The sequence below is a fragment of the Lynx canadensis genome, chromosome D3 (genome assembly GCF_007474595.2).
Source record: "Lynx canadensis isolate LIC74 chromosome D3, mLynCan4.pri.v2, whole genome shotgun sequence".
Classification (NCBI taxonomy): Eukaryota; Metazoa; Chordata; class Mammalia; order Carnivora; family Felidae; genus Lynx; species Lynx canadensis.
In genome coordinates this window covers 57,821,168-57,848,836 of record NC_044314.2, presented here as the reverse complement: position 1 = coordinate 57,848,836, position 27,669 = coordinate 57,821,168, and the positions used below count along the sequence as shown (strand labels likewise).

Sequence of the window (27,669 nt, the reverse complement as noted above, 5' to 3'; positions counted from 1 at the left end):
TCCCTTTCCTTCCCACCTGGGACCCTCGGCGGCGCGGCTGGGTTAACAAGTTGCCACTGGCCTCAGCGCTCCGCTGGGGGCCGAAGGCGGGTAGATGGGGCCCTGAGGGCGCAAGGCCGCGTTGGCCCGGGGCCTGGGATCCTGGCCTCTCCCTCCCGGGCTGCCGGGTCCTCCCGCTGGGACCGACGAGGAACGCCCGCCTAGGCTCTCCGGAGCTGCTGCGCAACCGCCTGGATGAGCCAGGGGTCACCGGCCGAGAGGAGCTTGGGGGGCGGCAGCAGGGACCACAGGGCGCCGGGCGGTCGCCACCACCGGAGCTGCTACCGGGTCTGGACGATCGCCACGGGCGCAGCCGGGGACCGGCAATCAGGCCCGGCCGCTGCTCCGGGTCGTAGGGATCGCGCAGCGCCCACGCCCGGCGGCCCCGGGCTGCAGCGCCGAACTTCAAGCAAAGTTTTCTGCTGTTCTTTTACGAGCCGGCCAGGGACTCGCAGTGGCAGCGGTTCGCCAGAGCACGAGCCCAGGCCCCGGAGGGGTGAGAGCGAGGAGGGGCTCCCCGCTTCGAGGCTAGTGCTCGGGGCACGCTCTCTCCGGCCGTCCGAATCGCCGATGCCTGCGATCCCCGCCGGCCCCTCGCCCAGCGCCGGCTAACGGGCAGCAGCTGTGTCTGCCCACCGCGCCCCCAACCCGGACCCGCAGCCCGCCTCGGGCTCTCCCCGCCGGGAGCTGCCGGCGTCCCGGGCCCCCGCTCCGGCCCGCGCGTCCCCGGCGGCGGCACAAACGGTCCCGCTTACCTGAAAATGTCTCCCCTGCCGCAGTTAGCAAAAGTCCGGCCAAAGTCGCCAGGCAAGTCCCAAGTCTCCTCATGTTGCCGAGTGTGCGCCGGGCCGCTCCCAGGCGGCGCTGGGTGGGCGCGCGAGGGCGGAGGGCGGACGGGAGCTTGGGTTTCCAGGCAGCCAGAAGAGAAAGGTAAACAGCCAAAAACAGAGCCGGAGCCCCGAAGTGCCAACAGTTGCAGAAGTCCGAACTCTAGCGGCTCCGGGGTTCGGGGTCCTGGGTCCTCCTCCGCCGCCGCCTGCCCCACTCGGCGTCCAGCGCGGCTGCGAGAGGGAGCGGAGGGCGCGCCCGCGGAGCCAAAATCCGCCCTCCGTTCCGGCGCCTGCTCCCGCCGCCGCTCCGCTTCCCCTGCTCGGGACCTGAGCCGCCGGCCGCGGCCGTGGCGGTGGGCGCGTGCGTCCTGCCCGCCCCCTCTCCGCCGCCAGCCACGAGCCCAGCGCCGGGGGCGGCGGTGCGCGGATGGCCGAGCCCGCGCCGGCTCCGCGCGGGGCTCTTGCTCCCCGACTGACTGGCGGTGCCCCGCAGGCCGGCTGAAGGGAGCGCCCACGTCACGGCCGCCCGGCGCCGCCGCGGCCCGCTAGAGGGCGTGAGCGCCCAGCCCCGCCGGCCCGCGCCCCTGCGCTCGGCGGCCGCGGTGCCTCCGGGAGGGAGCTCGGCTGGGGGCGGCCGCCGCCGCCGCCGGTGCAGCGTCACCCGTGCGGAGAGGAGCGACGACACTGTTTCCACCCTCGCTCTCTCTCCCTCCTCTCCCCAGCCGCGTCTTGTGCTCTGTGCCTGGCTTCCGGAAGGGTGACCGACTGTGCGAGGGTTGCGCCTCAGCCAGAAAGAAGTTTGTCCTGGGTCGTGAGCCGCTAGTAGTTTGTGCGAGCGGCGGGCGGGACTAGCGGCCTGCGGCCCCGCGGGCGCGGCGAGGCAAGCACCGTCCCCGCCGCCCGGTGCCGGACGGCAGCAGTGTCGCCGAGCGGGGCCCGCTGCGCCCCGGCGTCGCAGGGCCCGCGCTCCCGGCCGCCGCGGGGGGGAAGACGAGCGAGCCGGCAGATCCGGGAGGCTCCGAGGGGCCGCGGACGGAGGGAAGTTGGCGGGCTCTGGGCGCGGAGCGGGAGCCGCGAGCGCCGCGAGCCTGCCGCGCGCCAGCCAGCCCGGCCCGCCTCGCGGGACACGCGCGCCCGTCCCCGGAGCCCCCGCAGCCGCTAGGCAGCCCCGCGTGGGCCGGAGCGAGCCGCGGGCAATGCACCGAAGGCGGGGGTCTCGCCGAAACGAGGCTTTGGACATAACCCGTGGTTTCTGATGGAGGTGCAGAGTGTTTGGGAACGGGTGAGGAGGAGGCGTGGGTAAATTAATCACACCATGTCTTGGAATATTTCACTCACCATTTTGTGCCTGAGATGACTATTTTATTAATCCCAAAGCTTTCGGTTTTTCAGTCAAGAGGTTCGCTTTGTAACATTACCAAGGGGGGCGGGGGGAATGTGGTTCTTGTATCTCCCTCAGAACAAGCACGCTGAGCCAGCAGCACCAAGCAGCTGGAGACGCCACTCCTTGCTAAGTAAACGCAGTAAAGGGGCTTGAGACGAGGTTGCATTAGAAACCAAAGTAACTAAGGAAAGTAACGCGGTGTTCTAGCAAGGGCAATGACACTGGCAAAAAGGCAAACCCATGAGGCAGGTGCGCCTCGGAGCGCCCCTGCGCTGCTTCCACCTGGTGCGTGTTTATAAAGGCCCCAAAAGTACATCGACCCCATGCAGACCTCCACTTGGCCTCCCATGGACCCCATCGACAGTCAAGGACCTCTTGGGGGCAGATTTAGGGAGGAGAGGACTTTTGCTTTTGGTGTCCCAACCCAAAACTCCCCTTTCTTCAGGAACTCCACTTAGTGGATCCTTATCAGGAGTGCTCTTTAAAAGGCTCTGTGTTAATCATTTACTTCTTAATATGACTTCACATCATCTTGCTACCTCTCACGAATAGGCACTTGTTGAGCCTTATCTTTATTGCAAAATGAACGGTGAAGTATCAGAGAAGGGAGTCGCATACCTCAGAGGATCAGCAAGTGAGGATGGATGGCCCAGTCTGCAACCTGGGCTTTCCGTTTACTGAGGTCATGTGTGCATGTGAGGGAGCCCAAATTTGCCGGCTTTGAATGGTAATGTGCTTTCCAATGGAACTTTTCTGCTAGTAGATACGTGGAGCTTCCAAATAAGGAGGTAAAAGCCAATCTAGTTGCTTTCCTTCTGAGTAACTTCTTTAAAGTGGGTGAAGTTAATATTCGTGTAGGATTTCATTTGCAAACTATGTTAATTATTTCTGCAAATATCTATTAAGGCCATACTGTATGCCAGGCACTCTGGTGCATGCTGGAGGTTGTCCTTCCTTAGGCTGGGCTCCCCCAGAAACAGACCTTGGAGGTAAGGATGTACGTACAAGTGGTACCTACTGGGAAAGTCATCCCAGGAAGCAGTCCAAAAGGAATTGGAAAGTGAGACAAGAGGGAAAAATAAAGTAAAATAAGCCAATGCCGGTGTATTAATGAGCAGGGTACTACTGTGGGCAAGTGGGACTCAACCGCCTGGAGACCTCAGGAGGAAAGTGTGGAACAGCCTCAGAGTGGAACACCCCCAAGGGGCAAGAAATGTGGAAGATGGCTTGGTGGTGGATTGGAAGGCAGCTGCACTTACAACTTTTCCTTGTACCAGAAGAGAGAAAACCCTGCAGAGATTCCAGCTGCTTCTACCCTGGTAACCTGAGGACACCCTGTCCCTTCTTCCTGTTCCTTAAAGCTTAGTGGGAGGGTCAGTGAAGTTCCATTATGTCTGTTTCCTAAACATTACAATGATACTCTGATTCTATCCTTATTAGCCTGCAATCCACATGGCAAACAGCTGACAGGGGTTTTACACCAGCCGCTCCTTCCCTTTCCAATTCTTGACAACAGGTTATTTGCTCCCTCTTAGGGATAGGTAACTCGCCAAAGCAACTTTGAGCCCAAATAGAAGGCCTCTGTTGGAAATAAATGGATTAGATTTTCCCCAAGGAAGGGATGCTGTAGGAATCCTCCCAGTGGGACATTTGCTTTCACTTTTTTCAGCAGGAGAGATTTTTTATTTTAGTCACGCCACAGGATACTCACGGCTCTCTGGGGACAGTAGTGACATTTGCAGAATGGCTGGTCTAGAGTTAGGGCTTTCAAGCCAGCCCCTAATATTCCTGGGCTTGGAGCAAAAGTATAAATGGAGACACATCATACTAAATATTGCAAAGCTATTAATCTAGCTAGCACGTAATTATATATATGTCGTATCTTCCTATCAAATTCAACAGTATTGAAAGATAAGAAAATCTATAGTTTTTATATGACAAAAGTCAGCAAAATGATTATCAAAGACATCTAAATATGTCATTGTGCATATCTAGATTTTCTGGTGATTGTATGGATAAGTGGTAAAAGCATAGGTGATTCATACATTATTATATATTTACCTTATAAAATTGACTTTCCCCTTTATTTTAGTAAAATCACTAATATGTTGCTATAATCAAGATTGTCACAGGGGCACTTGGGTGGCTCAGTTGGATAAGTGTCCCACTTGGGCTCAGGTCATGATCTCGCAGCCCGTGAATTCAAGCCCGGTGTCGGGCTCTGTGCTGACAGCTTGGAGCCTGGAGCCTGCTTCGAATTCCGTGTCTCCCCCTCTCTCTCTGACTCTCCCCTACTTGTACTCTCTCTCTCTCTCTCTTTAAAAAATAAATAAACATTAAAAAACAAACAAAAGGATTGTCACATAAGTTGTGTTCCAGTGTCAGCAATGATCTGATACTATGCTGTTCTGTATGTAGAACCTAGCCACATCTCAGTTTTGTTCTTCAGTGACACAAGTGCTCAGTGGCCACATATGGCTAGTGGCCACTGAATTGGATAGCACCGATACAGAACATTTTCATTCACAGAAAGGTCTATTAGACAACAATGCTAAAAGATTAGTGTATTTGAATTATACAAAATTTGAGTATATATTTTCATCAAAAGTGTAAATTAAAATTTCCAAATCAGAAAAGTAAAATTAGTGTCGTGTAATTGTTGAAAGTTCTTTTCTTCCAAATGGCTCAAAGTTATGAGAATTAAATACAAACTACAGATTCTGATCAGAATGCTGATATTTAAATAAAAATTTATCAGAAAAAGCTTAAAATTTTTACTTCATATTTAAAAATGCAATTATACCTTATTAAATTTCTTACTAAAATGGAAAACTTGTGGCAATTCTAGCATTCAACATCCCCCATTTGTCAATGTAAAGAATCAGTATCATGTTTCACATATGTTATAACTACATATCTACCATTTTAATAGCGATATTATTTAATTTTGCGACACGTTCCTCAATCACCATGTTCAACTATTTGCAAATACTATGCTAATGTGTGAGTCTTTCCAGAACCGTGGATTAGAACATGAGAAGAAGCAAGAAAATTGATGGTTGACACTCCCTGGAAATGCTACTCATTATTTTAGACGAATATACTTGCTATCTGAAAGAAAGGACTTGATTTGGAATTAATTTGACTTTTAACTAAATGTCTCCACCACTAGGACTGTCCATCTGCCACGTTAGGGCACACCAAAAACCTTCGCAGTGCTGTTTCAAGGCCGTGGGACACAGTTGTGATGTTTTTCTGGGGCCTGAACAGAAGTTCATTTTGAGATTGGATATTTAGGGTTTTGTTTTATGCTCTCTCAGCACCGAGCACCAGATCCCTAGCAACCGAGGTGACCATGTGTCCCTTAATAAATTCATTTGTACACGTTGTGATACTCAGGGCCCTGTGAGGTGCACACCCCGGGGCAGGAGCTCACTTTGCCGGGTCTGCAGGAAGAATGGCCAACCATCCTTATACAGTGATGATGTCTTTAGCAGCGATAACATGAGACGTGTCCAAACCCCACCAAAGTCAAATGTATATTAAAAAAAAGAAAACTTATCTTTTCCCAACTCATGCCTACCTATCTGAAATGTTATGCTGAATTTGGAGGTCAACCACATGCAGAAAGTTCCTAATCCATCCAAAGTGGCCACACTGGCCAAAAAACCTGGACAGAATCATGTAAATACTCCCCAGGGTCACTTAATTGGGGCTATCAGACCTCACAGAAAAGGAGAAGACTGACATTGTTTCTATTACTCATATTCTCATTTGTGGGCTTTACTACAATGATTAATTCCCATTTTTAGAGATGCATTTAGATTATGAAAGTATTTTGAAATAATAGGAAATGTAAATAAGCATGCTTGTATAGGTTTCCACAATGGTGTGCTGTGTTCTCTTTCATTGATCAAAGATAGCATGTCCTTGAAAAAAAAATGAAGGAAAGAGGGAGGGATGGAAGAAGGGAGGGAGGAAGAATGGACGGAGGGAAGGAAGGTGGAAGAGAGGGACTCAGAGAAGGAGAAAGCAGCTCAGAATTTGGAGTCCACTTTCATGGAGGCCCACCTGCATGATTTAAATTAGTTACTTTCTGTCTCCTGGCTCGTAGAAATGGTATTACATGTGAAAGCTCTGTGTGAACTCGGAGGCACTGACCCTGATCACTTATTGCATTGATCTCTGGTTATAAACAAGGCTTGAAGTGAGCATCACATTACGGAGCCCAGTGCTGCACACACCCTACTTCGTTTCAGACGGGAGAGGAGCAGGCACAACTTTTCACCCGGGACTTCACTTCGCAGGTGTGCTCACTTATGAATGTATATACAGAAGTCCCCCCTTATCCCTGGTATCTCTCCATCATTCCAGTTGTCGTGGTCAAACCCCCCCACCCCACGGCCCCAGCAGAAGCAGATGATCCTTCTTCTGACATACGGTCAGATGGTCAGTAGCAGCCTAACACTGCACCACATTCCCATGCCCTTTCCTCACTTCATTCCATCACGCAGGCATTTTCTCATCTCACAGCATCACAAGAAGGGTGGCACCATAAGGCATTTTGAGAGGGGCGCCTGGGTGGCTCAGTCGGTTAAGCGTCCCACTTCGGCTTAGGTCATGATTTCACAGTCTGTGAGTTGGAGCCTCATGTCGGGCTCTGTGCTGACGGCTCAGAGCCTGGAGCCTGCTTCAGATTCTGTGTCTCCCTTTCTCTCTGTCCCTCCCTCACTTGTGCACTCTCTCTTTCTCTCTCTCTCTCTCAAAAATAAACATTAAAAATATTTTTTAAAAAGATACTTTGAGACAGAGACCACATTCACATAACTTTTATGACAGTATATTGTTATAGTTGTTCCCTGCTATTATTGGGTTTTGTTGTTAATCTCTCACTATGCCTAATTTATAAATGGATTTTTTAAAATTTTTTGAAGTCTCTTTACTTATTCTGAGAGAGACAGTGACAGCATGAGCAAGGCAGGAGCAGAGAGAGAAGGAGAGAATCCAAAGGCTCCATGCTGCCAGTGCACAACCTGATGTGGGGCTTGAACCCACGAAACCGTGAGATCATGACCTGAGCTGAAACCAAGAGTCAGAAGCCCAACTGGCTGAACCTCCCGGGCACCCCTATAAATGGAATTTTTAACATAGGTATGTATACATAGGGAAAAAAACATGGTATACATAGGGTTCAGAACCAACTGTGGCTTCAGGCATGCACTGGGGGTTCTTGGAAGGTATTCCCATTCCCAGAAGATAAGGGGCCGGGGAGGGGGGGGTGCTGCTGTACCCGAAACTGGAGAGAATAGGATGAAAATCATTAGTTTTTCACAGGGGTCAGAAGAAACCAGGTCATTTAAACTTTCACCAGTGAAGCCCTGTTCTCACCTGAACAGAAGAAAAAAGAACGAGGGCAGGTGCCCTTTTTTGTAGCTGTTTATATCCCACCTGAGGTCAGAACCTGTCACTGACAAAAGGCAAAGCTCATCCAAGCATAGTTCAAAGCCACTTTTGTATAAAGGCTTAAATCACTAGGATGAATTTTTAGATGCCCCAGGAATTCCTTCTCATGGCCTAATTAAAAGGGGAGAAGTAATAGGTTTTCATTCTTTGCTTTGCCCACAATACCCTCGGAATATAAATTAATCTCCTGAAATGTTGATACTAGGGCAGTACATTTGCATATTCTTTTTAAAAATCTTAACCCTCACACTGTTAGTCTGTGTGACATTGAGCAAGTCATTTAACCTCTCTGTGTTTCCGCTTCCTTATTGGTAAAATGAAGGTAATAATTGTGCCCATTACGCAGAGTTATAAGAATTCAATGGTATAATAATGTGAAGTGTTTAATACAGTCCCTGCCGCCTTATTAGTGACGTATAAGATGTTGTTAATAACCACTGACTTTTAAGATCAAATACTAAAGAGAGTCTAGTAGGCAGGGAGTTCTATGCTGGGGTTCTGTGCAGGTGGAGATAGGGTAGAAGCATCTAACCAGGCCCAGAGACCAGTTAGCTGGGAAGACCTTCAACAGATACTCCTGTCCCTGCTTATCAGAGTCTTCTTTGAGCTTCCTAGCTGATAGATCCAAGAGCTGACTATGTGCAATAAAACTACTCCGTGTATCATGGCAGGCCCTTCCTGTGTGCTTATCTGCAAAATGAGAACAGTTTCTGTCCTGACTACCCTACTGCACTGTAAGGGAGTGAATGTCAGTGTGCACAAACATCCTTTATAAACGGGGCCCTCCGTGACTGGGCTTCAAGTCTCGTTGGTAGCCCTTCTACTCTGTTTTACCACCTGAGGCCAAAAGTTCACGATTTGCAAATAAGTCATTTTTTTTTTAACCTATTTCTGATTGGAATGTTTACCTTTTCACTATTTTATGTCAAAGAGGTCGACAGGTTGATGTTCTCGACAAACTCCTCCCTCCTTTGTCATGGGGTCCGTAGAAAGGTGGGCCCTCCATGGCCGTCTCAATGTTCTAGAAGATAGCATTTTTTTTTTTTCAACGTTTATTTATTTTTGGGACAGAGAGAGACAGAGCATGAATGGGGGAGGGGCAGAGAGAGAGGGAGACACAGAATCGGAAACAGGCTCCAGGCTCTGAGCCATCAGCCCAGAGCCCGACGCGGGGCTCGAACTCCCGGACCGCGAGATCGTGACCTGGCTGAAGTCGGACGCTTAACCGACTGCGCCACCCAGGCGCCCCATAAGATAGCATTTTTTTTTAACGTTTATTTATTTTTGAGACAGAGAAAGACAGAGCATGAAGGGGGGAGGGTCAGAGAGAGGGAGACACAGAATCCGAAACAGGCTCCAGGCTCCGAGCTGTCAGCACAGAGCCCGACGCGGGGCTTGAACTCACGGACCGTGAGATCATGACCTGAGCCGAAGTCGGCTGCTCAACCGACTGAGCCACCCAGGTGCCCCTAGAAGATAGCATTTTTACAGCCAGGGCCAACCTGGAGGTCCCAGGAATAGCAGATACAGGAAGGGGCCCGCTGGAGAATCCCTGGGACAGTCTGGTCTCTGTGGCCTCTGCGGGTTGTTTTGTATACGGTGTGGGACACAGCTCAGGGCGACTTTCCTGCCCTGTGCGGGCAGGACACTAGGGCTACTTTACCCTGAGGCACACTCTGGGGAAACAGGTCATGCGTACCCTTCCGCTCTTGCATCCTGCTTGAGGGGAGACAACTGTCTGCCCACGAAGCACTCCTCTGACCAGAATAGCCTGTCAGCCCTGCCCCTCCCTCCGGGACAAGGGAGCCAGCCACTGGCTTTTTCCTGTCTGGTAGCTGGGCTCTACAGACCGGCGGCACAGACAACATTACACAGTAACCACCCTCCCACCCACACATCAGGGGTGGTTGTCAGGCTGGTTCCTTAGATATGGAAAAAGACAAAGAAGGAAACTGATCTGCAAAGATTTCATCGCAGTCCCCTGGTGGTCACTCGACAGTCACTCTATTTCTTATGTGTAAGTCAACAAGTCCTGGAAGAAAATGCTTTCTGTAATCTCTTCTCGGAGCTGAGAAGTTTCAGAGGTCTGCTAGCTCACTCGGAGAGCATGAAATGACACTTTGCTGTCTGAATCACGGTCAGTTCAAAGGCACAGGCACCAGCTCACCCGCAGCAGCTACTTTCCACGTGGGGGTTCGTTAAAGGAGAGAGTGACTTTGTGTCCCTCTTTTTTTTCCCCCAGAGGCTTTGAACTAATGTGTTCTATTAGTTCTTGTGCCTTTGTATAAAACAACTGTTTTTCTCAGAACACAGTTTGGAGGTTAGTGAGATTTTCCAAAACTTGGGGTGGCAATCATGGTCCTGTGTCCTGTCCCCGTGGATTCTTATTTCCTTTTTATTTCGCTTTCTTTAAAACAAATCCTTTGAAGTCAATAGGTATGTTCCTTAAAGCTCTGCTTGACTAATACTATTAAGAAATGTTACGCTACGTTGTCAGTCCTACCTCAGATTAAATTATTGCAACAATGGAGTCCTAGGCCCTGTGATCTGTAACAAGGCTGAGTTTCCCGTAGAATATGAAAAAAACATTTCACTGCGAACATCAAAGAAAAGATCATCTTTTCTTTCTCTTCATCTTAGATATTTTAAAGTTTCCAAATGTTGCATTTGAATTGAAGATTTCTAGACAGTCATTACTGTCAAGTTGAGACAAGCCTTAGAGGAAAACATTCAAACTTATTTCAGTGTGATTTGGGGGCTAACATTTACTGGAGGCTTACTATGAAAAAAGTATTTTGCCAGGGCATCGAAACTCTGAAACACATGTATGTTTGTTATGCCCGTTGTAGAGATGAGGAAGCTGAGCATTAGAAATGGAATGATTAGGGGTGCCTGGGTGGCTCAGTCAGTTGAGCGTCCAACCTCAGCTCAGGTCATGATCTTGGAGTTCGTGACTTTGAGCTCACGACTGGCTCGGTGCTGACAGCTCAGAGCCTGGAGCCTGCTTCAGATTCTCTGTCTCCCTCTCTCTCTGCTCCTCCCCTTCTCACTCTGTCTCTCAAAAATAAATATTTAAAAAAAAGTTTTTTTTTAATAGAATGACTTAGGGGCACCTGGGTGGCTCAGTCTGTTAAACATCCATCCAACTTCTGCTCAGGTCATGATCTCGAGGTTCATGAGTTCAAGCCCACATTGGGCTCGGTGCTAAAAATAGCTCAGAGCCTGAAGCTGCTTCAGATTCTGTGTCTCCCTCGCGCTCTACCCCATCCCTGCTGGCACTCGGTCTCCGTCTCTCAAAAATAAATAAATGTTTTAAAAAAAATTTTTTAAACATGGAATGACTTAGATCTCATGCAGATAATACAAGTAGACCACGTTTGTTCAGCTACTAACTAGCAGTGCTGTGATTTGCAGGCAAATATTCTGATTTCCTGAGGTCCTTTTCCTGACCACTCTGTTGCATTTCCATCTTCATCTGTGTCTCTTTTCCTACCATAAATTCATTATCAAAAATAAATAAATAAATAAATAGATAGATAAATGAATTCATCGTCAAACTGTTGTCTAACTTGCCATTCTTTGGCTGCTGTACCCATCTTTGTTTATACGATGATCTAAAAGCTTCCGTCTAAGTGTCATCTCTTCCTCAAAGATAATAGAGTCAGGATTGCAATCATCGGTAGGTAACAGAGAACCCAGCCAACACTGGCATATAGAACAATGGCTAAAGGTAGAGGTTTGAGTAGCACACTGCCTGAGGTCAAGTCCAACTTCTGCACTCACTGAGTATCTTGGGTACATTTTTCAACCTTTCTATGGTTCAGTGTGCTCATCTGAAAGCTGGAATAACAATGCGCTCACTTTTTTAAGCCCTTAAGAGGATTAACTATAAATTCAAGTCAACCTCTTAGAAAATGCTAATAAAATAAGTTGCCATTGTATAGTTTCTCACGTGGGGGTAGACAGCTCCGGTGGTACAGCCACATCACCATGCCATCGAGGACCCAGATTCCTCCTGTCTTTACTGCTCATTCTCAGCTTTGCAAAACATAAGTGGCCCCCTCTGCATTCCAGGCAGAAAGAAAGGAAAGGCGCCAGATCAGATGACTTCTTCTTGTGGACTTTTGGATTTTATTTGGGAAGGGCGGGCCCCCTAAATGACTTCCTCCTATAGCCTGTCAGTAAAAATGGTGTTATATGGCCAGCCCTCACTTCCATGGTGGCTGGGAATTTTAGCTTTGAGTTTTCCAGGCTCTCTGGTGGAGGAAGGCAGGGTAGAATGTTTGGGAATGGTTGTTGAGTGGACTGACCCCTAATACCACCCAAAAGTCCCAGTTCATGCCCCACCTGCACATCTATCCTAATTAACAACTTCAAGGACATGACTTATACTATTCCTTTGGAATTATTTTATGGTTCTTTCTGCCTGGGAACCATACTTTTATATGGTTGGTTTTACCTGAGCCTTCAGGTTCCAGTTACCGCCTTCTCTGTGGAAAACAATTCTCTAACCACCCCAATAAATACAGGTCTCTCCTCTTATCTTTTTACGTAGCATGTTGTTTGTTTCCTTCAAAATGCTTCATTCATTTGGCAAGGTTAGAGGGATGATATTCTTTATACTCCCAATAAGCAGAGTTTTCTCCTTGCCTTTTCTCCTTGCCACACCACTACAAACCCTACTAAGAGGGCAGAATGGTGTCACCTCAGAGAGGAGGAAGATATACTGTGAAAATTCATGTCAAAGAGAACAGGAGGTGGAGAGCCAACCCCTTCCTGCCACAGCTCTGCTCTGAGAGCAGAGACGCCCCAAATTTAACATGGCACTAATCTAAGTGGGTCAGCCATAGTCACTGAGTAGCTACCCAGGAAAGTACTTCAATTTTGTTGAGGGAGTGAATGAATGAATGAATGAATTGTTTTGAATAACAAATTTTGACAGGATGTGAATATCCTATATTTTATTGGGTTTGAGAGCTTGAGCTCACTACAGTATAACTATGACATGATGTTTTGTTTCCTCAAAAGATGACGACTCCTTCAGGGCAAAGATTGTGTTTTTCTTCTTTGCATCTTCTTTGGGGCCCCCACCGGGGTACTCCATGGGTCTTTGTTAGTTGATTGAATAAGGGGCTGAAGATAAAAAATAACAGAATTAGAAAGCAACGAAGGATGATAGATTCCAAAGTTACCTGTATTTTTTCCTCAGCAGAAAAGAGAGATCCTAGTTGATGTTGTCTGTTCACTTTAGGTTTCGGTGCTACTTTAATATAGAAGAATGGTCATGAAGGTACTAAGATTCCCAGAGGACAACTAAGATAAGGAAATCAGTATTTAACCTTAAGAAATAAGGCTTTGTGCGTAGATAACGGCTTATGTCATATGCATCCTCACCAGGGAATCAAATTGGGTGTCTTGAAATCTTGATTAAATTTCCAGGCTTCATTCTGTTTCCCTAACCATTGATTTACCTGGAATTTTTATTTTTTTTATTTTTTTTTCAACGTTTATTTATTTTTGGGACAGAGAGAGACAGAGCATGAACGGGGGAGGGGCAGGGAGAGAGGGAGACACAGAATCGGAAACAGGCTCCAGGCTCTGAGCCATCAGCCCAGAGCCTGACGCAGGGCTCGAACTCCCGGACCGCGAGATCGTGACCTGGCTGAAGTCGGACGCTCAACCGACTGCGCCACCCAGGCGCCCCTACCTGGAATTTTTTAAACTGTTTGCTTGACAGAAGCTGGGATCTCTTATTCTTGTCAAATACTCTCATTTTTGTCAAATTATGTGGACATTTTCAGTTTCCAGAATAACTCTGGTGCTCCCTTGCTCTCCTTGTCCTCTGTTCATTCAAACAGCTCCGTTAGACCCTGTGGCACACAGAAGCTCTGCATCTAATGCCACCCCTTGCTGGCAGGGTGACCCCTGGGCACGTGCACCTCCACCATCCTAGGTTTCTGGGTTTTTTTTTTTTAATGTTTATTTTTATTTTGAGAGAGAAACAGAGAGAGTGTGAGTAAGGGGAGGGGCAGAGAGGTGGAGGGGGGGGGGAGAGGGGGAGAGAGAGAGAGAATCCCAAGCAGTCTCCACACAGTCAGCACAGAGCCCAATGTGGGGTTCGATCCCACAAACCACGACGTCATGACCTGAGCCGGAATCAAGCCGAATCAACCGACTGAGCCACCCAGGAGCCCCAATCCTAGGTTTCCATTTAGATAAAAGGACCAACAATATCCGCCTTAACTGACTCATGAAAGTATCAGGCGAATGAAGTGAGATTCACGTGAAAACTTTATATGGTGTAAAGTGGTATACAGATGAAAATTATTGTATCTTATAAATGGTATCATGAGCCTATATCTCACTTCCTTTTTATAGGAAAAGATATTGAGAGCAGAAAGGCCAACAAATTTATCAGTGCTTTGGGTCAAAGCTGTTATATCAAACTCACACTTTTACTTTTGCCTCTTCCCGAAAGCCCCAAATAATGATAATCGTAATAGACATAGGCAAAAGGGAAAGAAAATGGGATTAAGCCACAAAGACAATAAATGGGAGAACAAGCAATGGCAACTAAATTTTGAAAGTGGGGAAGCAGGAAGAAGACCGGCAACTTAGCCAGCAGGACAAGGGAAAATAAATCGTAAGCTGCCATTTGAGAAACCCAAGAACCACCCCAATCTGTACCACTAAAGACCCAATGGCTTCAAGAAGTGGGGTAAAGTGGGCTGCAAACAGAAGGATTGGTTAAGTTGGTTTAAATGGAGCTGACAGCCACCCACCCACGTCATCCTTTCCTCACGTAGCCAGCTGATCTGCTCTGGCTAAAGGCTAGAGGTTAATGCTCTGGCAAAGTCATGACAGTCAGTATCTGCACTGCTTAGGGACATCAGGTACAGCTAAGGGTGGGAATTACCATGTTGAAGACAGAGCTTATGCGGCAGTGTAGGGCATGAATTTTGAAACCCATTTTTCCCATTCAGCTTCCAGAACATGGACAACCAGGCTTTTACTCTCCAGATAGAAGGTGGGAAGATTCTTTGAGGACTCTGACCAGACGAAGAGATAATTCCTGGGGTTATTCTGACTTTGGGGTTCCCACAATGAAACCATACAGTAGCTAACTAAAGGTGACAAGCTTCACCCGCATTCTTGGAACTTCCTGTCAGCTTCATAACCCCCCTTCTTTTTCTTTTGTCCGTTTAGAGCTCTACTGAGGTACAGTTTGCAATCATAAAATAATGCCCCACTTTTATTTATTTATTTTTCCCCCAGGATTTATGCGGTTCATTTCACTGTCAGTCTTACAAGTAAGTCACTGAGGTTGGGCAAAGCCAGGGGATAATAACTTAAATCCCAAGCACTTTCATCCAGTGACAACCCAATTAGCAAGACCCTGTTGCTGAGCAGAGGGCTGTGGAGGCCACCCCAGGACCCACAGCACATGTACTGATGTTAAAAATCCTTTCCCAGAGGCACTAAGGGGGAATCAAATGCCCCACTTTTTTTTTTTTTTTTGGCTGAAAATAACTAAAAGTTATTCAAATATTAAGGTAAAAAAAAAAAAAAAAGGTGAGGAAGATTCATGAGATTTAGTTTGGCCAGTCTACGGCCATACTACCCTGAACGCGCCCGATCTCATCTGATTTCGGAAGCTAAGCCAGGTCGGGCCTGGTTAGTACTTGGATGGGAGATTTAGTTTGGCCAAGTCATCCAGATGGTGCTGCAGAGCCATTTTCGGGTTTTGTGATGGAAGGGGGTAGGGAGAAGACTTTCCACCGTGCAACAAAGGAGCACATTTGTTACAAGGCTGAGACTGTCCCCCCACCCCCCACCCCCACTGCAGCTAAAGGCCCACAAAGCAGTGAATCGAATGCCCGCTTTTAAATATGAGCAAAGAACCAGAGACTACCAGAATGCTGAGGAAAATCTCTAATATGAAACATCATATTAACCGAAAACAATAATAAACAGAAAACACCAACACCAGTTATTGGAGAAAGACTTGAAAACTTAAAAAGAAGCTACTGCTAACATTCTTAGAGCAATGAGATAGAGCCTCTTTCAAATAAGAACAGGATGCTACCGTATAAAAGGAATATCCAGAGGACAAAAATGAATTCCTGGAAATTAAAACTACAATAGCCGAAATTAAAGATTCAATAAGAAGGATGGGAAATAAAGCTGATGAACTCACTTGTGAAAGGAGAACAGATTTAATTCCTATGGAAGAATGACAGAAAGACAAAGAGATGAAATAAAGGAAATGTATTAGGTGAGGAACATTTATCATCTAGAAAATGAAGTTCCAAAGGGAAAGAAAGGAGAAAACTGTGGGAAAGGTATCCTCGGCAAATAAAGCCAGAAAGTTTCTCAGAAATGAAGGACACAGCTCTCCAGATTCAAAGAGCCCTTTGAGTGCCAAGCATAATGGAGGAAAATGGACCTAGACCAAGGCACATGGTGGTGCAATTCCAGAACAGTCAGACAAAGAACAGATACCACAAGCTTCCAGAGAAGGAAAAAATGGCTTCAGGAAATGGATTGTGAAACAGAATGACTTCAACCTCTCACTAAGCACTCAAAAGGCTAGAAAACAATAGAACAAAGCTGTCAAAATTCTGCAAGGGAATTATTTCCTGTCTGGAATTGCGTTCCTGGCCATACTACAATGAAGTGTGAGGGTGAAATTAAAACTTGTTCAAATATGCAAAGTTTCAGAACAATAAACTCCTTCTAAGGAAACTACTGACAGCAAACCAAGCATCAAAAGGGCATAGCATTTGAGATACACGAGATTCAGCGCAAGAAAGAGAATTCTCAGGATTATAATGTAAGGAGATCTCAGGATGACAGCTGTGAGGAAGACCAAGGAAGACTGGATGGAGTCAGCAGGTCCACAAGAGGTGTCTCCAAGAAGATGAAATTAATAGAATACTTTAATGTGTTTAAACATACTGAGACGAGATTTAGATATTGGTAGGTAGGGTTTGGAATAAACTAGCGATAGAAATTAGATGATCAGAACAATAAACGCTTATCGACCAAAATGAGGACATAAGTGTGTTGAGAGAATGGGAGCACAGAAGTGTAGTGGTTCCACCGTGTAGGGGTAAAGGGGTGGTGGTTGTGAGAGGTAATGATGACAGAGAGCTGAATGTTTATCTTCCAAGGTGGACAATCAATAGCAAAGTCTTAAATTAGCAGTATGTAAACATGATATTTAGATATGTGAAGATCAATATCAAAAGAAATGGCCAAGAGTTTAACGCAATTGCCCCTAAGAATAGGAAGTGTGTGTGTGTGTGTGTGTGTGTGTTGTCATAATGTGCTCATCATTACAGATTTTGTGCATATGGAACTATAACACAACTATAAACTAAATTCCTTAAAGTCAGCTAAATTGCCAAACTATATTTTTGTTATAGGGGAAAACATTATAGTTTCTCAACCCTAATTTGTTCTTGTTCATTGGAATATACAATTTGCCCCATTTCTAAGCATTTGAGACACTGAATTTACAAATGGGCAGTGGCCAGACCAAATATAAAAACAGAACTCTGACCCACAACCTGCAGCAGCCAGTCTAGGAAACCAACCCATGACCTACAGTAACCAGCCCAGGGAGCAACCTGCTATAATTCAGCCTTGTAGAAAATCAGACTGTTACCCCATATAACAATTGGCTCCAAATGGCCAGAACTTGGTTAATAACTGACAGCTGTTCTAGTTTTTATTCCTGCTTCCAACTAGGACCAACCAGTGAAAGCCAAATTCGCACTCCTAACCAATCACAAAGGATGCCTCTCTTCTAGTTAGTCTGCTTACGGCTCCCCCATGCCATGATTCTCCAAGCAGGGCAAACCTGAAGCCATGTCTTCTTCCCACCATAAAGCTTTCCCTGTCCTCTACCCGTCTTTGCGTCCTGGGCAAACACAAGTGATGGTACCTGCCACTCTTGCTACAGCAAGATCTTAATAAATACCCTTTATTCTCATTTGGTTGGTCTTCATTTGTTTCCACACACTATTTTGAGGCACTGCAAATTTTCAAAGATTGAAAAGCATTTCATTTGTCAAGAATTGATGCCAGCTTGACATTGGCCTTAGCAACATGTTTCTGATATGTCTTTTCAGGCAAGGGAAACAAAGACAAAGAGAAACTAGTGGGACTATACCAAAATAAAAAGCACAGCAAAGGAAACCATTAACAAAATAAAAAGGTAACCTACTGTATGGGAGAAGATATTTGTAAATGATGTATCTGATAAGGGGTTAGTATCCAAAATATATAAATAACACCAAAAAACCCACTAATAATCTGGTTGAAAATGGGTAGAGGATCTGAATAGACTTTTTTTTCCCAAAGAAGATATACAAATGCCAAAAGATACATGAAAAGATGCTCAATATCACTAGTCATCAGAGAAATGCAGATCGAAACCACAATGAGATATCACCTTACACCTGTCAGAATGGCTGGAATCAAAAAGACAAGAAATAACAAGTGTTGGAGAGGATGTGGAGAAAAAGGAACCCTCAGGCACCATTGGTGGGAATGTAGATTAATACAGCCACTGTGAAAAAACAGTATGGAGATTCCTCAAAAAATTAAAAACAGAAATACCATATAATCCAGTATTTCCACTATTGGGTGTTTATCCGAAGAAAATGAAAACTCTAACTCAAAAAGGTATAGGGGCGCCTGGGTGGCTAAGTCGGTTGAGCTTCCGACTTCAGCTCAGGTCATGATCTCATGGTCTGTGAGTTCGAGCCCCACGTCGGGCTCTGTGCTGACAGCTCAGAGCCTGGAGCCTGCTTCGGATTCTGTGTCTCCCTCTCTCTCTGCCCCTCCCCTGCTCATGCTCTGTCTCTCTCTGTCTCAAAAATAAATAAAAACATTAAAAAAAAAAAGATATATACACCCTTATGTTTACTGCAGCATTTTTTAAAATAGCCAAGATATGGAAGCAACACAAGTATCCACTGACAGAAGAGTAGATAAAGAAGATGTGCTGTATATATATACTATGGAATATTACTCAGCCATAAAAAAAATGAGAGCTTGTCATTTGGGACAACATGAAGAACCTAGAGGGTATTATGCTAAGTGAAATAAGTCAGAGAAGGACAAAGAGCATATGATTTCACTTATATGTGGAATCAAGAGAAACAGACTCATAAATACAGAGAACAAACTGGTGGTTGCCAGAGGGGCAGGCATGGTGGGGGAGGGGATGGGTAAAACAGGGAAAGGGGACTAAGAGACACAAACTTCCAGTAATAAAATAAATAAGTTGTGGAGATGAAAAGTACAGCCTAGGAAATATAATAAATTGAGGGCGGACGATGGTGACACTTGTGGTGGGCATGGAATGACATGTAGAGTTGTTGGGTCACTGTGTTATGCACTTGAAGCTAATGTGGCATTGTGTGTCAACTACACGTCAATATTAATTAACCAATTAATGAATAATCCTAGGAAAAACAGTAAATCTCTGCTGTATCCTAAACACCTATAATGAGTATTCAATCAGTACGTATTGAATTAAATAAATTAAAAAATAAAGGGTCATTGTATCAATGAAAAAAAAAAGAATGTCAGCTAAACCTACAATCCAAGTTCAAAAAGTCTTAACTTTTTGATAAGTTCTTACATTTATTCACTCATATATTGTACTCTGTTTCCACAGGTCAAGAACTGCACTGTGTGTTATGTGTTCTGGAAGATACGAATTAGATAAGTTGAGTATGTCCCTTAATTGGATTTAGTAATTTTCGAGTTTCTTAAATTCAGATAAAGTTATCTCAGGTTTGAATAAGTCACTTTAAATTGTATTTATGCTTTTGAGCAAATGAACATAATTTTAAAGAGCAAGTTGCCAAAAACAGAGATCAAGTTAGTCTTACACTGTTATACTTTCTTATTTTACTTTTCTTTTTTTTTTCTTAAATGCCCAATGTAAAATTTCTGACTGAACTGTCCTGGCATGTGTCTAAAGTGTGCTTTTTTAATTTTAACCCCCTTGAAGAAATCTTCTCTTATGTTTACTAATATAAATATAAATGTTAAGTGTATTTCATTTACACACATTATCCTCTTTGTGCTTTAGAATTGAATTCCAGATGTCCTATTAAGGGGCACATATATGATTATGGAAAATTATTCTATTGAAAATAACAGTAGTTTTTATAATGATGTAAATCTGAGAAAGCAAAAGAAATTGAGGTTGGAAAACAGATGTAGTCACTAAAAAACTGTGTGCACATGGTAAACTGGTTTTTAGCAAGATTCAAATAATGCAATCAGTGGGAATTTGACTAGTCCGTGGAGTTGTCAAAGGCATGTGGGATGTACGAATAATAGCTAGAAATTTGTTGTGGACACGAGGCTATTAAGCTTGTCTCCTGCTGCATTCAATATGGTAGTAAAAACTATTATTAAATAACTGATTTTATAGCAACTGTTAAAATTATTTGGCCAAAGTATAAATTAAAGTTTATGACGGATGCAAATGTATGTCTTAAGATGTAAAATACTAATTTAGGTTCCTTTCCCATTTTAAAATAACCACTCAGACGAAAGAACAGTGATTACCAAAATAAGAGCAAATTAATAAGGCTGCCAGGAAGCCTTCACAAAAGTCTGAAACAGTAAATGTGACTTTGCTTTTCAAACACAGAATCCCACAATTATCAAGGATCTCTTCCCTAGCCTAGTGCATATAACTCACATCAACAGTAATGGGATTGACACACGTGAAATCCTGAGGACCAACTAAAGGGCACAAATGATAGATCTGATCCCCCAGACCCTTCTGTGCCACATGCAGATGTGTAGAGCCCACCACATATGGAAATGTGGAACTGATTTGGGCTGCCTGGGTGGCTCAGTTGGTTGAGCTTCGGCTCAGGTCATGATCTTGCAGTTGGTGAGTTCCAGCCCCGCGTTGGGCTCTGTGCTGACAGCTCAGAGCCTGAAGCCTGCTTTGGATTCTGTGTCTCCCCCTCTCCCTCTGCCCCTCCCCCGCTCAAGCTCGCTCTCACTCTCAAAAATAAAATAAACATTTAAAAAAATGAAAAAAAAAAAAAGAACTGTAACTGATTAACCAAATGGTGTTGGTTAACCTTTTAGCCTTTGTTGATACCTAAGCAGGGCCTGAAATAAAACCTGTCCATTTACAAAAGACAAAGTTCTTTAGCAAATGAAAGGGCTCACTGAATGTGACATTCTATGTATCATTGAAGCTTTCCGGAAATGACAGATTCTCAGGCCCCACCTTGTATTTTCAGTCTCCAGGGCTGCTTGCTGGGTGTGGTATTTTCTAAAGTTCCTCAAGTGAGTAGAGGCTTGGGGGTCCGGGCAGGGTGTGAGAAACTGTAGCAATCCCCTGGAATCTAACTTGGTATTTGGCAAAAAGTAAACACATTATGTATATTTAAGGAGAGATCCATTGTAAGGAATATTTTTAAGTACATGTACAGTTCAGGAAGCGAAAATTCTTAGGAGCATAAAGGAAGTTGGAAGATAGTCCGGAAGTCCTAGAATCTGAGTTTTAATAATTAATCTGTCTGATTGTTGCCTGGGAGAGGTTTGAAAAGATTCGTGAAGGCTCTCACCTCACTACTGAATCCAAATTTCTGAGAACGGGGCCTGGAAACCCATATAGTTTAAAATTTTGAAAACACACTTTAAGATTTGAGAATTCTAATTTTTCTCACTAAACGTCCTTGTTCTTTCAGTACTGCCTCAAATGGCATGGTTTCCTGCCATTCATCACCAGGTCACTGTTTTTTTGGACCAAACATCGTTTACCTGAGTCTCACTGCAAGTACAGTGACCACTCTGGAGATGAGGTCCAAGGTCGTTCCTGCAGGCCTGGACTCTGCTGATCTGTCCAAAAACCATGATTCAGTTAACTCTCGGGGTAACTTTTTCACATTTTTGGCTCATGTCGATCAAGAAATTAACCAAAATTAAGTTGTTTGTTTGCTTGTTTTTTAAGAAAGTGCTGTTAGTCCATAGTTTCCTCATCTTGGGTTTGTGAAGCTACATGTTAATCTACAGTAGAGGCCACTTCAAATTGGTTTCATTAGATTTAGTTCAAGATCCAGCTTGTCGGTTTCATTTTGGATTCGGTCATTCAATATATAATCTTTGTTTCTCCCAGTTCATGTTGTTAGGATGTCCTTGGAACCACAGTAGAGGGGACGGCCATCTTGCCAGCGCAACCCAATGAAAAGCCCCTAGCAGCGTGCCAGAACGAATTGGAGGTCAACCAATCACCCAGGGACAGCACCACCTGACACGAAAAAGGCCCACCCGGACCTAAACCCGGAACCGCTGCAGCTTAAAAACCCCACCCCACCACACCTGGGGGCGACTTCCCTGACTCCTCTCTCTCTCTCTCCCTGAGTCACGGAACCTCGCCCGAGACCTTAGTTCCCAAATAAAGCCTTTGACTGCTAAAATTTTTTAGCCTCTGACTCCTATCTTTACCCTGCCTTACGCCTGACCCTAACACATGTCACACTTGAACTTGACAAATATACCATTCTAGCCTGATTTAAGTTATTAATCAACACATCAAATGAAAAACAGCCTAGCGACCCCCCTCTGGATAAACATTGGTGGTGAGCCCCCTTAATCTAGTTTTCACCTGGTCACAAACCTGCCACACGTCTACCTGCCTAGCCCAGATTCCTCCATCTTGTCAATAGAAATGCTGGAAGAAACTTTTTAAAGGCCATCTTCTAAAAATTAAATCTTGAAAGCTACATTGCTTCACATTATTCCAAATCTCTGTCCCTGCAACATATATTTTACCGTATATGCTCAGAATATTTTATATCACAAATATTCATTGTCAATAGGTAGAACAAATACAAAAGGTAAATTAAGTCGTCAATGAATAATTTTTTAATTTTTTAAAAATTATCTTCTTATCCTATAGAACTTTACCAGTGTGAAATTACTTACGATTCTTTTTTCTAAACTTTCACCAACGTACACGGTCTCCTCTCACGACAAGATTCTAGCTGGTCGAAAGGTTACGGTGTCTGACAGTAATTCACTGAGGTACCACATTTCAATTGCTTCGGCACATTTCAATTAGGAAACCTTTGAAGTGAGAAAGGAAAAGAAATCGAGTGGGAGTCAGGTGATGTGGAAAGAAAAACAGCATGATAGGAGAGAATAAGAAGCATTTCTGAACAATGGAAAAAGTAAAAAAACAAAAACAAAAACAAAACCCGACAGCACTCAGGAACAACTTGATTCTACCTTCCACTCAGAGTCAGTGTTCCTAAAAGGCATGCACATGTATTCCAAAATATTGGGTTTAAGTAGAAATTTCCAATCCCCTGTGATTATGAAATGGGCCTAATGTGAGGTATTTTTCTGGAAGATACACTTTAATAGTGGAGATGTAATTTATGCTAGTCCTTCTCTAGGCAAAATTTTAAAAACTCTGGCTTAAGCAAAAAGGGAATTTACTAGCTCAAATAACTTGATGTCGAGAGGCTGGCCTACCTGAGACCCTGAGAGACACCTGAAAGTATATCATTAGGTCCCCACTCCTTCTGTATTGGGCTCCACTTTCTCCTTCTGGTCCTTCTCAGGCAGGTATTCCCTTGGTGGCAATATGTCTGCAGGATCATACACTCAGCGCCTGAGTCCAGAATAAAAATGACGTTTCCTTTCATTACTTCTGCCCAGCTGTAGTAGGCTGAACAATGGCCACCCAAAGATAAAAGGTCCTAATTCCTGAGACCAGGAAATACTATTTTATAATGGAAAAAAAGTCTTTGCAGATATGATTGTTAAAATTTCTTGGGGCGCCTGGGTGGCTCAGTCGGTTGAGTGTCCGACTTCGGCTCAGGTCATGATCTCACAGTTTGTGGGTTCGAGCCCCGCGTCGGGCTCTGTGCTGACCGCTTGCTCAGAGCCTGGAGCCTGCTTCAGATTCTGTGTCTCCTCCTTTCTCTGCCCCTCCCCCGCTCATGCATTGTCTCACTCTGTTTCTCAAAAATAAATAAATGTAAAAAAAATTTTTTTTTTAATAAATAACATTTCTTTTTTTTTTTTTTTTGAGAGAGAGAGTGCACACACACACACACACACACACACAAGCAAGTGGGGGAGGAGCAGAGAGAGAGGGAAAGAGAGCATCCCAAGAAGGCTCCACGCTCAGTGTGGAGCCTGATGCCAGGCTCAATACCATGACTGTGAGATCATGACCTGAGCTGAAATCAAGACATGGATACTTAGCCAACTGAGCCACCCAGGTGTCCCACGAATCTTGACATGGGAAATTATCCTGAATTTCCCAGGTGCACTTTAAATGCAATCACAAGTGTCCTTATAAGAAGAAGGTAGAGGGAGACTTTGCACACACAGAAGAGGAAAAGTAATGTGACCATGGAGGTAGAAATGGAGGTGATGTGACCACACATCTAGGAATGTCGGCAGCCGCCAGAAGCTGGAAGAGGCAAGGAGCAGATTCTCCCCTAGAGCCTCCAGAGAGAGCATTGCCCAGCTGACACCTTAATTTTGGTCTTAGTGAGATAGATTTCAGAGGAACTGTGAGTGAGTTTTCTGTTGTTTTCACCAGGTTTGTGGGAATCCTTTAGAGCGGATGCAGGAAACTAATACAACAGGTTCACTTTGATTTGACCATCCTGAGTCACACGACAAACGGAGCCAATCACTGAGAATGGACAAGTCAGTCCAGGTCATCCCTTTTGTTCTTAGAACATGGGCAAATGAACTCCAAGTGCAGGAGGAGGGGAAGACTGCTCAAAAGCAAAGCATATCTGCAAATAGACACTGGTTGGGGAAAGGAGGCCAAAAACAGCAGATATCCATTTCAGGTTTGAAAAGAGAAGACAGAAGGAGGTGCAAATTAATATTTATATGAAAGACTATTATAACAGTGCCCTTGAACTTGTTTTGTTGCTGTGATTATGTTGTTAAGCAGCATACAATCACAGATACACTTAGTTGAACAGACATCACTTCCTAAGAGCAGATTTGTTTTTCCTGCCAATCACTGGACCTTCTCCAGCTCCAACGTATCTTTTTTGGAAGAGATGTGCATTACGATCACACATATTATACTCCATATAGAAAAATACTATGATATTAAGATTAAGATTTATTTGCTTTCAAATATTCCTTCAGATTGTGTCTAAAAAACTGTATCAACAGTGTTTGCTAGAGTAGGAGCTTGTTCCAGAGTATGTGGTGTGAAGTCTATGATACTTTCCACACCTCTTTGGGGATTAAAACTGACAGGCCTATGAAGACAGTTCAAGGATGGCTGGGCCTCTTATTAGCTCTCTGACCTTGGCTACATGACTTACACTGTCCTAATCCCAATTTCTTTATATGTAAAATGAGAATACATAATTGTGCAGGATCTATTTTAAGAATTATTTTTAAAATAATGTGTGAAAACATCTAACAGGGTGCACAGCACGAAATAAGATGCTAATAGAGTTCCCTGATAAATCTGTAACCTGAGCAGCACAGTTTAGGTCACTATTCCTATAATTTGTCCTTCCTCACCCAGACTGAAGCTCTCCCAATGACTCATTTCAGCTTCAAAAGATCTACCTCTCATTTCCATTTGGCTTAGCAAGTTGATTCATAGGAGAGCCTGATGTCAAGTGCACCTTTAGACATTTTACCATATTTCCACCTTTTTGAAACTTTGTAAAATTTAAAGTAAGATCAGTTTCAGTGCTGAACCATGCAGAGCTCTGCCAGTTTATTTATTCCCAAACTGTCAACGCTAACGAAATTTCTTTGCTAGGACGGAATATCAGTCTCCCCAACCCGAGATGGCTCATTTGCCTTTCTTTTGAAACAGCCAGATTTTATTTTGAAGGTTTAAATTAACTGAATCTATTAATTTTCCCTTAGCCTTTTCATTATTTACTCTCAAAAACTCTTGTGGATAAGTCAGGCATAATTTCCCTTTGTGTAATTTTGCTGGAGGGCAGAGGAAAACTGGCATTGTTTGATCCATGGGGAAGAGATGTCCTCACTTAGGGCACAGATTAGCCCCTGCGTTCATTTGTTCCTCTGCCTGTGAGCCAGTGTCTCCCCTAGTGAGCAATACTATGGCAACTCTGAATTTGCCCTTGGGCCATTTGGGGAAATTGTGGCCAGCTTGGGCAAGTTTGGGAGTTCGTATTACTACATCTTTGCCCAGGAAATTTTAGGAATTGTCAGGCCCTCATAAGCATTTGATTGCCAACCACTGTTAGCTGATGAATATCTGTTTGTATTCAGAGCCGTCATTTCAAACATAAACCATATCTAAAATGACTACATTTTACTGGGCTTTAGGGACTTAGGGAGACACAGAGGTGGAATACAGAAAGAAGACTTTTATAGACATAATTTAAATGTTTGCTAAAATTCAAATAATGGAAGCTAGAAACTCCTTAATGAGAAATGTTATCTACCTAGTATTTATAATTTGCACCCTGTTGAGTATCACGATGTTTCAACTGTGAATACCATGCATTCTGGAAATAAATAGGCCAGCACCCCAAATTTTACAAGTGATGGGATTGTGAGCAATTTTCTTTTTTTTATGAGCAGTTTTCAATTTCTTCTTTTTCCCTAAGCATAGTGCCTAACATTTTCATATTTAACAAATATATTCACAATATGAAAAACAGGCATACCTCATTTCTTGTGCTTTGCCTTACTATGCTTTGCAGATATTGTGTTTTTTACAGACTGAAGGCTTGTGGGAACCCTGCCTCCAGCAAGTCTGTTTGCAGCATTTTTTTGCCGGGATAGCATTTGCTCACTTTGTGTGTCTGTGTCACGTTTTGGTAGTTCTCATACCTCAAACTTTTTCATCATTATTATATTTGTTGTGGGTGATCTGTGAGCAGTGATTATGGCTTACTGAGAGCTCAGATTATGGTTTGCACTTTTAACAATAAAGTATTATAAAGTTTTATATTCATACAATAAATGCAATTGTCCCTTACTTAACTAACATTTGCAGCATTTATTTTTTTGGTGGGAGGGGAGACACTACCTTAGAAATTTATACCCATTTTCCCAATCATCTTTTTTTTTTTTTTTTCATCGTTTGGCCATCCTTTTGACTCACTTCTAGTCCTCACCAAAAACTGTTGTATTCTAGTACCCAGATGGAAGGCTTACATCAATGGGAAGCAAGAATGATGTTAACTAAAAGAACACCAATTTACATTTTCACTTGGCTCTTCTAAGAGTCTGACTTTACTGCTAAGAGCCCAGTTGAGACTGAGATGAAAGAGCCCTTTGAATGGTGAGGAATTAATATCATGGACATAGAGACATTCCAACCGTAGCCCAAAGTGTCTGGAATTCACAAGTGAATGTGAGTTTGAGAGGGTAGAATATTCATAAGTATGTTATCTCTAAGGTTAAATAATACAAATATGGTTCAAAGGGGAAAAGGGCAGGGCAAAACTCCCTTAGATAAAAAGGGATTCTGTAAAGCACTGTGAATGATTGTAAAATATGGGAACTTAGGATTTAACAAAGCAATTGCCATGGTTAAGTCCGCTTCCAGTGAATAAGTGATACACTCATACGGTTACCAAGTAAGCAAGCCAAGTAGAAGGACAGTACCATTTCCATGGAGGGATCTTGGGGTTGTTGCCTTCTTAGCTGGGTAGAAAAATTCCAAGCCCTAGAAGAGAAGATATCCAATGTCTTCTGAATGTCAGCCAGTGTCATCTGAGACCATGATGAGAAGGACAAGATTAGCCAGTGGCAAGCACAGATAAGAAACCATCCACAGTAATTAAAGTTAGCAGATAAAATAGGCTTTGTTACTTGAAGGCACAATAGACCAAAATGACAATTTTTTTTCTTTTTATTTATTTAAAAAAAATTTTTTTAAGTTTATTCATTTTTGAGAGAGACAGAGAGACAGAG

General features: G+C 44.2%; 1 protein-coding gene and 1 long non-coding RNA gene across 2 annotated transcripts in view; both read right to left on the bottom strand.

Moving 5' to 3' along the window:
* The window catches only part of PTPRM (protein tyrosine phosphatase receptor type M), a 794,802-nt gene extending 793,699 nt beyond the window's left edge, over positions 1–1,103 (bottom strand). Inside the window, 1 exon segment of the mRNA XM_032595357.1 lies at positions 795–1,103. Within this exon segment, the coding sequence (XP_032451248.1) occupies positions 795–867 (73 nt within the window). The 5' untranslated portion in view covers positions 868–1,103.
* Positions 1,104–12,686: 11,583 nt separating this feature from the next.
* On the bottom strand, positions 12,687–27,453 carry LOC115528722. Its single transcript, XR_003973356.1, has 3 exons — positions 27,361–27,453; positions 22,696–22,836; positions 12,687–12,849 (listed from the first exon to the last, which is right to left on the bottom strand). It is a non-coding gene; the product is annotated as an uncharacterized LOC115528722 (long non-coding RNA).
* Positions 27,454–27,669: the final 216 nt, after the last annotated feature.